At 33.7% G+C, this 15115-nt stretch overlaps 3 protein-coding genes across 4 annotated transcripts in view; 1 reads left to right on the top strand and 2 right to left on the bottom strand.

The window, feature by feature from the left end:
- Nucleotides 1–15115, top strand: part of LOC119832093 (semaphorin-1A) — a 227246-nt gene that overhangs the window by 115088 nt on the left and 97043 nt on the right. The window lies entirely within an intron of this gene.
- LOC119831880 (cilia- and flagella-associated protein 20-like) lies at nt 7618–8541 on the bottom strand. Its single transcript, XM_038355449.1, has one exon. It carries the CDS (start codon nt 8539–8541, stop codon nt 7618–7620), a length of 924 nt encoding a protein of 307 aa, XP_038211377.1.
- LOC119831649 (cilia- and flagella-associated protein 20-like) lies at nt 9489–10499 on the bottom strand. Its single transcript, XM_038355082.1, has one exon. The coding sequence runs from the start codon at nt 10497–10499 to the stop codon at nt 9489–9491; it is 1011 nt and encodes a 336-aa protein (XP_038211010.1).

The following is a 15115-nucleotide window of genomic DNA, read 5'->3' as shown; positions in this document are numbered from 1 at the left end:
TGCTTGGTGGAAAGCCAAGTTATTTTTCTACGCTCATCAGAATATACGGTTGGATTTGCTGAAATAGCATTTCAATTGTTGTTCATATGCTGTTGTATGAGATTGCAGTTTAAATATAAATTTATCTTAACAGTTGTCGTGTTGTATATTAACGATTTTAAAATGCTTTAAAGTAAATCTTGTGGTAACACAAAACACTCAGTATCTTTTATTTTTTTATGTCATCGTCGGCAATGGAGCTGGTGCGTAAACGGTAAACGCTACCACCGCCCATGAACATTTGGAGACGCGTAAGGTCGATTATTTACAGGCCTTAAAATTGCCGACTTCAAACCGGACAAGGGCATAAGAAAGCATTTAGACTATTGCTAATCTCAGAAACGTATTTTAGTACGTTAACAGCTATTAACAGCAACGTCCATTGCATAAGATTAAAACTCTCTAAACGTTAGAGTGCACATTTTTATATTTGTATAAAAAATGATTGCAATTTAGTGAAACGTCAACGGGCCATTAACCCCGCTTGCGAATGAGCGATCGGAGCCGACGTGGCTCAAACAGAGCGATTCAGTCGCGAAATTAAACTGTCAGACGCCTGTTGTTTGCTCACTTGTTTAATATTATTAACTTGGCTACTTTACTGTCTTGTTTTGAATGCAATAATAGCCGATTTATTCAAAATTTATAAATTATCAATTGATTATCTGTGCTCCGTTTTTTATGTACATAAAGAGATTAAGACATAAAGACAAAGTTTAATAAAAAATAACATACTAATACTATAGAAGTGAAAGTTTGTAAGTATGGATGGTTGGATGGATGATCTTTGTTACTCTTTCACCTGAAAACAGCTTATCGTATCTATATAAAATATGGTACGGACATAGACTATAGTCTGGATTAGCACATAGGCTATTTTTTACCCGGGTACCACGCGAGTAACGCCGCCGGTTACATCTAATCTTCTTTGAAAACTATATCTAAAAGAACTGGATAACAACTGCCTAATAGAATATTTATATTTATAATTTATAAAACCGCAACCAAACCAACCAAGAGAAGTAAAAGAGAAAAGAGAACCTTAATAATTACAAATTTTAGTGTGTTTTACTGTTTGTCAACGAATATTTGGGGCAAGTGGACAAGTATATGAGAACAGGGTTTATAAGCGATACTATCTCCGGGTGTCCATGAATATTCATCCGTGCGCGCCACTCTTGTATTTTTAAGGTGACATGTTCTGTCAAAGAAAATGTGGCTGTAATTTTTTTTTCATAATTAAAAAGATTACGATACATTTGCTCATACTCCATTTTAACGGAATGTCTCTTATATTGTCCGTAGTGTAATTTACACCTTTGTAAATACTACTTATTTATTTATTTACTTAAACTCTTTATTGTACAATGCACACATGGGCAAAAACAAAGCACATACACATAAAAACATTATTTGTACAGTTGGCGGCCTTATCGCTGTGAAGCGATTTCTTCCACGCAACCTTGGGATGTAGGAAAATGAAGGATTGAAAACGTGGATAGTGCATGTACAAGATATAAACATACATGAATATAATAAAAGATTTACACTACATTAAATTATAAAAATATTTGTTATACATATACATCATTTATTAAAGTCCAATTTACAAAATGGGGATCAAATTAATAAGAGTTAGTAAAGCTATATTAGAAAAAAATAATATCTATTATTTTTTACAGTTTAGCAAATTGGACTGATGAAATTACGCCCTAGCCCAGTTTCAAATGAAAGGCATTCTCTCCACGTGTCTGCGAAACAAAAATGGCGCCGTCACGTCGGACACAAAACAGAACTATGCAGTTTCTTATTACTCATACTCCCATTTAGTAAATTGTGCTCTTGTTGTTGTTAATTTGACGTGTAAATTGTTTCGTTATTAAATTTTCTGGACCTTGCGTTGTACTGTTGTACATTTTCAGGTTTTTTATACAAATAGTGACACAAAATTACGAGGATGGTTTGTTTCTTGCAACTTTTATTACGAGGTGAAGATTCAGTAATTAGCAATTAAACATAATAAACAAAAAAAACTAAAAACCTCGGACAAGTCAAGTAAAAAAATATAGGTTATTTTTAGATACGTAGTTTGTAGAACCACGAACATCTTTCCATTATTAAACCTTTTTTGCGGGATTCCGGAATGGTTTGGCGCGAACTGGTTCACATCCGTATTTGGATAGTTACTATATCATTTTTTTCATATTGGCGCTATTGCACTATATACGATAAGGTCGAACCGAAAATCGATAAGTCTACCACATATTATTCTATCGCGATTCTCCTTTTCAGCAAAACTTTTTTTTAATGTTTTCCTTTATAACCAGCGAGCATCATCAATTATCGAGCGTCTTTAAATATAGGTATCTCACTACCTATCCCTCACCCATAGGTTACGTTAGAAACTCAAACAATATAACAAATATACACTAATAAACACGTATAGGACACAGACAATTAAAAAGCATGTATTTTGCAATGTCTATGGGTTGTTTATACTCCGTGCAGTTTCATCATAGGTAGCGTTATGGAAGGTTTGTCTGTGGTCAGTAAATAACCGATAGGTTATCGTTGTACGCCAGCGTCGCTGGGAACGCTTAAAATACGGCAGCTCCCGGCGCGTAAAAATGACCCGTTTTATGTACCGGGAAGATAGTGTGTTGTTTATATCCTCTTGGATGAAAATTTACGTTATGTTCCATCATTTATAAATAGACAGATGCAGATAAAAAATATGTCCGGTCTGAGTTAATGTTAAATCTACGAAACTCAAAATTACAGCGGCTTATTTTTATACCTAATAATAAAAACAAAGCTAATAATCAGGTAGTATTATAATTTAAACAGTATTCTTTTTCATAATATGACGTAGATTGTATTACAGTTTAAATTGATCAAAATATTTTAAACTAAGGAATTTGATGCTTATAAATTGTGACCTACAAATAAAAGACATACAGTAAATATTGCGTATAATTCAAATTAACCGTACTACGTTCTGTTAGTTCTGTTAATAAAAAACCTTAAAGCTCATACAATGTGGTAATTATACAGAGCCGATTGGCTAATCAATAAAATATAACATTTTGGATCAGTTTATTAAAAACATGAACATTTTGAAATTTTATGACTTAAAAAGCAACATACATTCATTGGCGTGGCTGAAACCAGCTGTCATGGTTTGTGTTTCGTACATTATTTAAAGCTTGACCAGTTCTACTATGAATGAATAAAATAGTTTTATGTCTGAATGAGCATCTATCACATATCATACAATAAGCATATATCATATTACATATATTAATTAATTTTATATGCAAAAAGTCATCGTCCACTTTTGTTAAAACAGTTTTCCTCATCCTTTAAGAAACTATACAGTTGGAGCTTCGTAATTGAATCTGCATCCACAAGCACGCCACGGCTCCTTTAATTTGGGTAAGTGTTGCGGTACAGTCAGCATATAAATCTTATAAATCTCTTTAAACTTGGGAATATTTTGTGTGGTCTGCAGTTTCAATTTAGTGCTCTAAATTACTGCAAACTAAGGAGCCTTATTTATCCGCTCGTATTTCATTTTGTTAATACAAATTGTGTGTGATGCAGGATTATATAAAGTGTTTTATATTCTTTTTGTTTGTAAAAATAAGGATATTGACTTTTAAACAAATAGGTTGGTTATAGTTTTAACAATTCGCTATTATATAAAACATTTATAAACGAGAAAGTACTAAAATTACTATTAACACTTTTTTTTTTGCTTAATGCCTCTATAGGCAAACGGACTCACTAAGTATATATATATTTTTTTATAAGAGATCAATAAATGTTGGTCTATTATCAACATAACTAATATACTTTATCACTTAACTACTTACAGATTGACATTTCAATTATCATATAGACAGTATTATTAGTATTATTACTAGCTTAGCTCGCGGCTTCGCCCGCCTCCGTATTGTTCTTACCTTTTAAACCTTCCCTGGACTATTCAGACCAATCATTCTCGAGTTTTAGCGAGACTAACGAACAGCAATTAATTTTTATATATAAAAAGAAGAAGATTAACACAAAGTTGTTTCTGGTATCTGTACAATATTTCGGACGCGAGGCACGTCCAGCGTGGACCTGCTTCAGATAGATTATACTGCCTTTGTCGTAAATTTTACAACTTTAAAAATTAGCAGTGGAAGGCCGGTATCCGCCTCGTGAATTCGCTTTTCTGTTGTGATTAATTAGATATTGCTTCTGGTATTATATTGCAATAATTAATCACACAAATTTGATTCCCGAAGCAGTGACATACAACGATTAATTTGAAATTAGCAATTGCGTAATTGCGCCTTTTTGTTGCATGTGATATTATTCGTAGTGTTATTTCGTTTATGAATCTATGTTATGTATGTACTTAAAATGACTGCATTCGCTTCCATAGACTACGATTTACGAGCGTAGAGCAGGATACTGTATCATAGGACTGCCTGAGTTGTGAATAAATAAATTCACATGGGAACGTATGTGGTAATGACACAAAACTCACGTGATTTTAAGAATTTAAGGAAACTCACGTCGTTTTGAGATTTTAACACAATAACATAGAGGATTATGGTAAAAAAGTAATTAATTTCATCATTGCTAAATACCGTATATATTTTATACGAGTACAATGTGAAACGAAACCTACGAAAATATAATATCTATCAATACTTTTTGCTCATACTCCAAACTCATAAATAAAACCCGTAAAACTCAATCGATAGGTATCCCATTATTTTTGTAGTTCTCCATAATTTTTATATAGTAGATTTTAAATACGTGTCTTACTGTTTGACCGCGATGGACTCCTAAACTCCTCAACCGATTTTAATCAAATTTGCACACCATGTGCAGTTTTATCCAATTTAAAAAATAGGATTTGTCATATTATTTCAATTACGATGAATAGCAGATAGCACTATATAAAAAAATCACCATGATCAATGAAAATAACCAAAAGGTATGAAAAGGGACATCATAAACATCATCAAAATGTTTAATACTTAACAAACTAGGTACAATATTATAGGCAATATATTTTTGCAAAACAGTTAGCTTCTCGCAGCATATTCCTGGTTACTTTTCGGGGTCAATTTTGAAGTTTAATAACAAAGGAGCTGTAAATTAAACATTTAATATTACAGGACGGCAGCAGTGAGAAACGCGGTACATCTCTGTAGTGGCTTAAGTTTAAACTGAGTCAACTATTACTTGCTATTTTACCAACATCACTGAATAGAGGGATGAGTTTATATGCTTATCTTTCTTACATATTAAAAATATTTGGTTGTTTAAATAATAAGTGGTCTGAACAGAAGCAATATGCCGAAAATAATATTATGAATATCTTTTCTAATTAATATGTCAGCGTTACTCTCATAAATAGAACTTTATATATATCGAATAAAATAAAATTGCTGGTCTTTGAATCATCTGTTTAGCCTCTACTCTTGTTAATCAACATCAATGTTTATTTAACAATGATAAACACAGAATCTAACTCATTCACTATACACTATTGAGTGTCTTTAACGAATTGGATTACATTTCCAATACATAAATCGTACTTCAATCGCTTGTTACTTAATCCCCGCTCTGAAATGTAACATTGCTGGTTATTTATAGAACACTGCGCACCACTAACTTGTTACTAGCAATGTTGAGGGGATATGCTGTATGCGGTTTGGATATATAATAACTGAAGGTACTAATATTTTGTCATGTTTTTCTTTATGAAAATTCAAGACATTAGTCTTGAATTTTCTTTTCATATCTCGAATGATTACATTCGATATTAATTATTGCAACTACTTTGAAGCCTAATGTTTTAAAGGGAAGGTTACGCGAAATACTCTAAACCACAGATATAGGCTATGTTTATGCACCAAACTGCATTTTTTTAATTTATCAGTCTCAGTGTGAAAAGAAGGTAGATGCCGTACAGTTTCCTTTTATCTGAGTACCACATAAGCCTAACTGCATATTTAAAGTACCAACAAATTTATCGTTTTACATTGGAAATTAGGAATATATGTAATAACTAATGATATTGTTTAAATTTTATGTTGCAAAGTTAAAAATGTAAACGTGTGTAAATGGTGGGGTCTTATAATGAAAATATATTTATAACGTCTACCGCAACCTATGTGAAACGCATTTATAAATGACTATGGCTAGTTTAGTATTATTTTATCTTTACAGTGATATTTGGTAAACCTTTTTGATATTGCATTTTTTTTATAAAAAATTATCTGTATATACTGTTATTATCCTGTTGTTTTGTAATCTCACACGCAAAAAAGGAACGGGTGTTGTTAGTTTTGTATCTACAAAGATATGACTTGAAGTTTGCGTGATTCTTTGAAAAAACTTCATACAGAATTCCTTTGAACAAACAGAACCCAATTTACAATATTAAAGGCTTTACCCCACTGCCTTTCATCATAGTTCTGTAGTTTCTTAAAACATTCATTATAGGTAAATGCTACGAAGGTAAAGGCATCGCGTTTTAGATATTTGTTTACATATTTAAAGAAATCCCTTACTTATTCAGCGTAATAAAAGAGGATTCTGGGGTCGAGATTTTCGGTTCCAATTCTCTAGGCATCAATATTTTTATTCAATTCGGAGAGCGATATTCCCGAATTCTATGCAAGACGGTCTTTTTATTACGCTATAATATTAGTGAGTTTTTTATTATCGTATCTCGTAAACAATTGTTTATAAATTTACGAGTGGGTTGTTTACTTTTTATTTCATTTCAGGTAAGATTTCGAGAAGAGAATTGGAGAGCCTGGTATGAATAGTAATAAGTATTATAAGAAATGCCTCGTATGTCTAACTATGTATGAAAAAACAGGTACAAGTATTAAATTTGCGTTAGTAATAATTTCATTCAATATAATTTTTCTATATGAATCATTTCATCGTCATCACCAGTGTTTGATTTAATTACTGACCCAATTACCAATTCCAGGATTCTTCAAGTCCCTTGAAAAGATACTTGAATTATAAAGCTATGAAACAATACATAATTGTGTAATTACAGCAGATTAATATTATTGCTTATGTTAGTCTCCTAAATATCTGATCACTCCCCTTGATTTCCGCAATACTGTCAGCGGAAATAAACTATAAGTCCTCGGCAATAAATCTTTGTATTCATACGAACCGTTCGTTTGAAAGGCAGAATTCCTGAATAATGGGCGGAATTTCGCGTCATGGACTAAAGCGTAAACTATTATAGGAACAGCAATAACCGACGGTGTAGTAATTTTATTACTAAGACTGTTATATCACGCGCCATGAGTGAATAACTGAACTCCATTCATTTATTGCATTGGCCTTTTAGAATAATTCAATGTGCTTTTATGTACATATTAGAATAATTTAAGTTTTTAACACTTTGATCATATCATACGTGGAAAATGAATGAAAATGAAATTGGTATAAAACAAGGGTAAAATATATTTAATTATCGATACAAACTCGTTAACAAACAAATGGAGTAAGAAAATAAAGATATACTACTATAAAACTAGTTTATTACTCTGCTGGCGGTTCGGCCGGGGCTTCTTCAGCTGGAGGCTCTGCCGCGGCTGCTTCTTCAGGCTCCTCCTTAACCGCTTCTACTTCAGCCTCCGTGGGAGCTCCCTCGCTCGCTGCCTCCACTGGTGTTTCAGGTGGAGGTGGTGTCTCAGCTGGTTGTTCTTTCTCCGGCTCCTCCGGTTCAGTGGCAGGAGTCGTTGGCGTGGGGCTAGGTGGTTCTTCTTTCGGGGTCTCAGCCACAGACACCGGTGGCTGAATTTCTTCAACCGGCGGTGGTGGTGGTGGTGCTTGTGGGGCGGGCGCGGCTTTCGCGGGAGGCGCTTCCTCCTTCTTCTCAACCTTTCCCTTCTTTTGCTTACGCTCCAATGGTAAATACAATTTATAATCCTGAGGCAATTCCTCCTCCGAGAACAATCTCTCGCTAAAATAAATCCTCCTCAAACGAGCGTTCGCATGAATTTGCACGCGTAGGGTTTCAATAAACTGTGTCCCATATGCGCGCCTTGTGAAATCAGCCAAATTGAACTGAATCTGATTCCATCCTCCCGACAGACCGATCGGCATGCTCGTACAGAAAGGTTTGATTTTCGTCGTTGATTGAAAGTTTGAAATTCTAAAGCGTCTCCTCAAATTCTTGTCATCGAGAATGGTGATTTCAAATGAGAAGTATCGTTTCAAATTTTTAACGATCATGACGAGAAAGGGTAATTTAATACCCAACACTTGATTTCGCTTCGGACAGGTAATGAATGTGGTTGCAACATTTGTACTCACAATTTCTAGAACTATGGAGTTAACTTCCGCGTCGGTTAATCGCTTTATGTGGCCATTTTGAACTTCCATATCCCATATTGCTAACGGGTTTGAACCGCAACTGTAAAATATTGATAGTAAGCCACTTTGATATGTATTTTTAAACATTGTGCAACATTTATTTTGACAATCGTGTAGTGGTTGACACTTTTATGACACGTAATATTGGTTGACACTATGAATACTACTATGGACCTTTGCTTGGAGGATTAATATAAATACCTAAATAATCGGTCTAATCGGTGAGTTTAAAAGTGTCTATCAACATTGTTAAGCTTTTATTTTACTTTTTTATTTTGGATAAAATTGTTACATAAGGATATGAGTAAAAAATGGACTAAAAATTTTTTATGTAGGTGCATCCGCTACGCATGTACTTAATATTTTCTATATTATTTAAGCAAAACTGTGTAGGTATAGAAAAAAACTTTGATATTTATTATTAGCCGGTAATGTTGAAAAACGTGACATTTTCTAAACGGCGGCGATAAACGAATCAACCAAAATCGTATAGGAAGCTGTACGTGGAAAGCTATTGTTATACAAGGAAAACCTTGTGAAAGTTTGGAAGCTAATATTTCACCATTACATATACACGTCTGATGTCCACTCCCTTTATATTGATGTAAGAAATAAAATATTATAGTGAAGTCGTTTTATGAATGATGTTTATTGTTCTAACAAGCTATATATCTTAATGTTATTGCAGCAAGCAACAGAGTCCAAAGTAAAACGTGATGTTATATAAATTTTTCCTTTTTTTTACACATATATCATGTTAAATTTAATTTGTCAAATAAACAAATTAATTAGATATTTTATATAACTAAAGAAAGAGAAAGTCAATCGAATATTTATTGAAATGCTGATATTAAATTTTGTTGATAAAGTTCAATTACAATTAACATATTATACTTTATAACTACGAGATAAGCATTAATTAAAAGGATGCAATCTTATTATAAGATATTGCCGACTAGCCCTAAAAATAATGTTGTATATCTCGTTGGCTATGACTATAGTACATTATCCACTAAACTGACGTTCCTTTCGTATTATTCTGGTGCAGTTTCAGTAACCGGCGGTTCACCCTCTGGTTGAATCGTGTCAGTTTCTTGGGGCTCTTGTTCTGGTGCAGGAGTTTCAACTGGTTCCTGCTCTTCAATCGCCTCTGGAGTGACTGCAGGTTCTGGGTCTGTTTGTGGTGTAGGCTCGGTAGCTTCTGTAGGTTCTGTAATGTTTTCCACAACTTTCACTGTATCTGCATCATCTTTTTCTTCTGTACGTTCAGGTCCTTTAATGACCTCGATAGTTTTAGATCCCCTTCGAGACTGTTGTGACGATACTTTTTTAATGGATCGAACAGATGTTTTAGAGCCCCTCACTTCTTCAGTTCTAGTTTCTAGCTTAGTTGAGGATGCTCCAGATTTGATTGCCTGTTGAGATGTAGATTTTTTAGTATCTCCCTGTGTTTGAGCAGTTTGTTTACCCTTTCCCCCTTTTGAAACTAAGGGAAAAAATAGTTTATACTCGGCTGGTAATTCATCTTCTGGAACCAATCTTTCCGCAAAGTATATCCTTCTTAAACGTATATTTGCGTTAATCTTTAATCTTTGCACTTCAACGTACTGCTTTTTGTACGCGCGCCGAGTGAATTCTGCCAGATTGAATTGTATTTGATTCCATCCATCAGAAAGACCGATTGGCATTACGGTGCACAAAGGCAATATTTGGGTGCTGCTTTGAAAATTCGATACGCGAAATCGACGCCTAGTGCCCGTTTCATCGAGGATTGTTACTTCAAACGAAAAATACTTTTTCAAATTCTTCACAATCATCACCAAAAATGGCATTGTTATACCTAAAACCATATTGCCTTTTGGGCACGTGATGTAAGTTGTACTTACATTACTTCCACCTATTTCTAAAACCATGGATTTAATATCTTGGTCCAGAAACCTGGATATATATCCGTCCTGCGTGAAGGTGTCCCATATTGCTAATGGCTTTGATCCTACGCTAAAGAAGACGGTCAACATACCACGCTGATATGCATTTCTATACATTTTAAGTTTATTTGTAATCCTCAATAGTTAATTAATTGTATTTTTACTTTTCCTTAATATTTGACACTTTTCTGACAAACGCGCGAATATCGTTTATTTTAAATGGCATTAAATAGTAGCATAATCATCTGAAGAAGGTTGTAAACCATTCATGAAAAAATATTCTCTAATGAAAAATTACAAATTGAATACCTAGTTTGTGAAATATTATCTTCATTTCTAAAGTCGGAGTTTATGGCCGAACGCTCTTGAAAGCGACGCCGGCGGAAATTACTGCTTAGATGCTACCTTCACTATACCTATCTTTTATCATTTTCTAAATTGCGATCAATAAACTTCCACAGTTAATACATTTATTAATACCGAATAAGAGGATATTCATTTCAGTTTGATTGCTAATAATTAATTTAATCATGTTAAGGCTTAAGCGTACTTAAATAAATCTCTTTCTTCATTAACGTCACGCTCTATAAATCCTTTGTTATACAAGGAACGCCAAAAATAAATGAGAATGTCAGAAGTAACAGAAAAACCTCCCACTGAATAATGTAGAAATAAAACTTTTAAAAGAAAAGCTGGCTTTCGCTGTGATTTATCTTGCCATTTGTCATCCTCGACACTAGAAAAATATGTCACGCAAGCCCACAACCAACGTTCACACACAGCCTGTTACGAAAATAGCATTTTTGTCGTTTCTAAATCACGACTTTCCTCTGTCGCGCCCCAGAGACGAGCGCGCCGAAAAACTATGGCGGGCAAAGAAAGAAATGAAATAGCGCCTTTTGACTGAAATGATAGGGCACTCTGCTTGTTTGACGCGTCCTCAGCTAATAACGTGATGCGTTACAGTCTGTGGATATGCTTTTTTGCCGCGCAAAAAATCCCATTTGAGCTTTGTTTTGTTTGGGGGAGATTCCCTCTGTTATGGTACTTACAGTTAAGATATCAAGGCCATTCTTCAAAACTAATGTCATAGAAACATGTGCACGATAACAAAAAAGTTAGCAACATAAAAAATTATGGCAAGTTTTTATAGTTCGGCTCAAAATCGCAACGGATTTTTTATTGTTTCAGTACTTGCAATATAAAGCAACAGTAAAAATGTATGTTTTGCGAATTTTATTGTTAAATTTTAAATTTATCATTTATGAAATGATTTTATTGATAATATAGAAAGGTATGTAAGTTGTACTTACAAATTATAAATTAAACAACTCAAAAATACCTTGCATTCGCAATTCAAATAGATTTTAAATGTGAACTTGCATTTCTCAAAACGAATTAAATTCTTAAAATTGTCTCACATGCCAACTGAGCCTATACAAATAAATAAACTACTACCATTACTCATCCGAATGATCAGTAAAGCCACAGAATTATCCAACAAAGTGCGTTCATTTGATGAGAAAAATTAGAAAGAGGAAAATCGTTTCAGCGGCTCGTATTTACAGAGCTCATTGCTGCGCGCAACGGAGCGTGGTCTGCATAATGTATCGAACGATTCGGCTTTGTGTGTGTTATTTACAACCAGACTGTGTATTCATCCGGAAATTGGATTCGCAAAAGACACTGTATAAATAATCCATATCTTAATACGTCTCAGCGGGCCGCGATATATGGCGATGCGCTTTAAATAAATATATATGCATAGAAAAAAGTTCTTAATCTTTCTGGGGCTTTGATAATAGCCTATAATTTGGGTTATATTGCTAAAAAATCGAAAACTGATATTTACAATAAGTCAAAATCAAAGACTTTAAATAGTATCTTATCTCCAACACAAAGTTCATGGAGTCAACATATTAAAATCTCAAAGTTTTCCTCATTCAAGAGTAATGAATGAGCAACAAACGAACCGAGGACATTGTATCGAAATTAATATCCCGTCCAGCGGACAATTTGTCCAGCTTGCTCCCGGAATGCGGATAATTAAACGGCCCGCACTGCCTCATACTGGACTAAAAATATTTGTCGAAAGAATCTCCTCACATGCCAACTACGTCACAACGCAATTACGAAAACTACGCTCAAATTTTTGACTCCAAATTCATCCGTTCATGCCAATAAAAATATTACGCAATTATTAGCTGTGTACATGGACTCTCATAGGAGGCCTCTTACACAGGCCTGTGTCCCAGCAGTGGGATCATATAATTAAAGGACAGGGACATCAACATAAGTTAATCTAAAAAAAAACATTTTTTCCAACAAAACGACCTTTATTACACAATTGTTTTATTTTCTAAGCGTTAAACAATGTAACAGTAGCTATCTTAGTACAGTTTATATAATCTATATCAATAGCTATCAAACGCATAACCTCTCGTCTCAACAGAGCTCCACCACAGCTCTTATAATATGTACAAAGATATCTCCGCACTCAACTCGCATACAACACAGAAATAGAGACATTTATCTCTTGTTCCCTTTTAATCCGACGCTTCGCTGTACTTCCATAAATCTAAGCATCGATTAGACGGACAGTGTTTGTTGACGGCGAATAAATTGCTATAACGTCGTGTCCCTACTGAATCTATGTTAGGGTATTATGATGGAAAATGCGAAATAAGTCGGCCAATTTGCTCCGGGATCGATACAGCTTACAGCACCATCAGCTTGATAAAATAATTTATGAGCTCTAATATTCCGTTTAGCTGGCCAGCGCTTGAAAATTCAAAATGGATAGCTAACGAAACTATAACTCACTTGTCTCTAACTAATACCGCTGTGAATATTTTAAAGAGGAATTGGATTAACATTTTATATAAAACAATGATGAGACACAATGTTGTTAAAAGTAACAAGTTAATAATGAAGTTACTATTTGGTTTTCATCTTTATCCTTGCGGAATTACTTACTAAATTACGAATTTTGTAGTGTAAAAGTTATTCTAATAGGTAAAATGTTTATTCTCTTGTAAACTTTCTTGTTGTTAAGAAGCACGCTTTGAAAAATTACAAGAGATGAAGTATGAAATGAACATTTACACAACTCCTTAAATAAACCATAGAATCTAAATTATCGTCAAATGTTTAATAGCATAAATCAAACAAAAGCAGTACAAAAGTCATACGCTACAAAAGCTCTGTATTTCAAAACAATTTTTCCAAATATATTCTGTGTCCCAAATCCGCATTGCGTGACGTTTGTTTATTGTATTCTATGGAACCATATATGGAACTCTTTGAAATTCGCATGCATAAGGATATATTAAGTATTTCGTAGGTTAGTTTGGTTGCCAGCCAGCTAAAGCCGTAAATATCAGTCGTTGGAACGAACACAAAGGCTTAAAACTCATTCTGCTGCACACTGGCACAATATTTCAGCGCGTAGCTGCAAGATTTGCAAAGATACAAATATAATAAATACAAGTTTACGGGCTTTGTTTTGTTTTATAAGTGCCTTGTGACTAGCGCACTCACTTCTTGATACTCCATGATGCTGAACGGAATAAAGAGTCAGTGTTGTTTAATGTTTTTATTTTTTCTTATTTTTCATTACACCCGTGTTATGGTTGTATTACACCCTATTGTATGATAAAAAAGTATTGTGTATCTAGACATCGTTTCTTCCAAAAGTCAAATAGTGTACAGTATTATTATATCATCTATAATTAAGTGGTGTGATTCATTCAATTAATCCTTGCAAATATTCTTAATGCTAATGTGTATTTGCTTGGTTGTTTTTTCTCGTCGCAACATATCGATTTTATAATATGATATATTGTTTGTTGATAGTTAGACGCTATAGAGTTATAAGTATGGGCTACTTTTTACTCCGGTGAAATATCACATTCTATGGAAATTTATTATGTCTACGCAGGCAAAGCCGCGGGCAAATAGCTAGTTCCCATTTCCCGTAGTTTAATCCCGTTCTTTCTTATAAATAAGAATTAAATATTTATAAATTTGCATTAAAAAAAATTTAATCCTTAAACAATAAATATTTGCTGTTGTTAAAAATATATTAATATATTAAGGTAGGTACTATCGGCTCTTTTTATGAAGGTAGGTACATAATATGTATAACAATTATGTTTCATAATGAACTGATACTAAAAAAGTTTAATTTATAATTAAAACCCTTCCTCAATCCTCTAACCCTCAATTATTTTTATCCGCCTATGGACTTTGCATTTAAAAGTTATTTGTTAGAACCGTATCGCTGTAAAAAGTTAATGATATGTGAATAACCGTAGGAAATCCTCTTGTAATTAGTAGAAAATTTAATGACTCGTGTAAGGCTGAGCTTTATCAAGAAGGGTCAGGATACGACTTAATTCTATCAATTTATAATGCGATCTCCCTCTACTATATGAGATTTTATAATTATATAATATAAATTACAGAAAAAAATTCTATTCTTTAATTATTTCTCATTTATAAAGAATTTCAATGCTATAAAACAACAAAAAATATTACAAAGGCCGCGTTCCATCCGTACAATATTGTAATCAAAGAAATAACGTTTCATATTGAATGAGATGGTGCTTTATCATCTCAATTAGGCACTCTTAAGCATATGAAACCGAAATAGTAGAATAAATTCGACAACCAAGGTGGGATCACGGGTGGCCGAGAGGGTAGACGTTGCTACGGGTGCAGGTTCGTATCCC

The sequence above is a fragment of the Zerene cesonia genome, chromosome 14 (genome assembly GCF_012273895.1).
Source record: "Zerene cesonia ecotype Mississippi chromosome 14, Zerene_cesonia_1.1, whole genome shotgun sequence".
Taxonomy (NCBI): domain Eukaryota; kingdom Metazoa; phylum Arthropoda; class Insecta; order Lepidoptera; family Pieridae; genus Zerene; species Zerene cesonia.
Note: the sequence above shows the minus strand (reverse complement) of the source record. Positions and strands in the feature narration are given on the sequence as shown.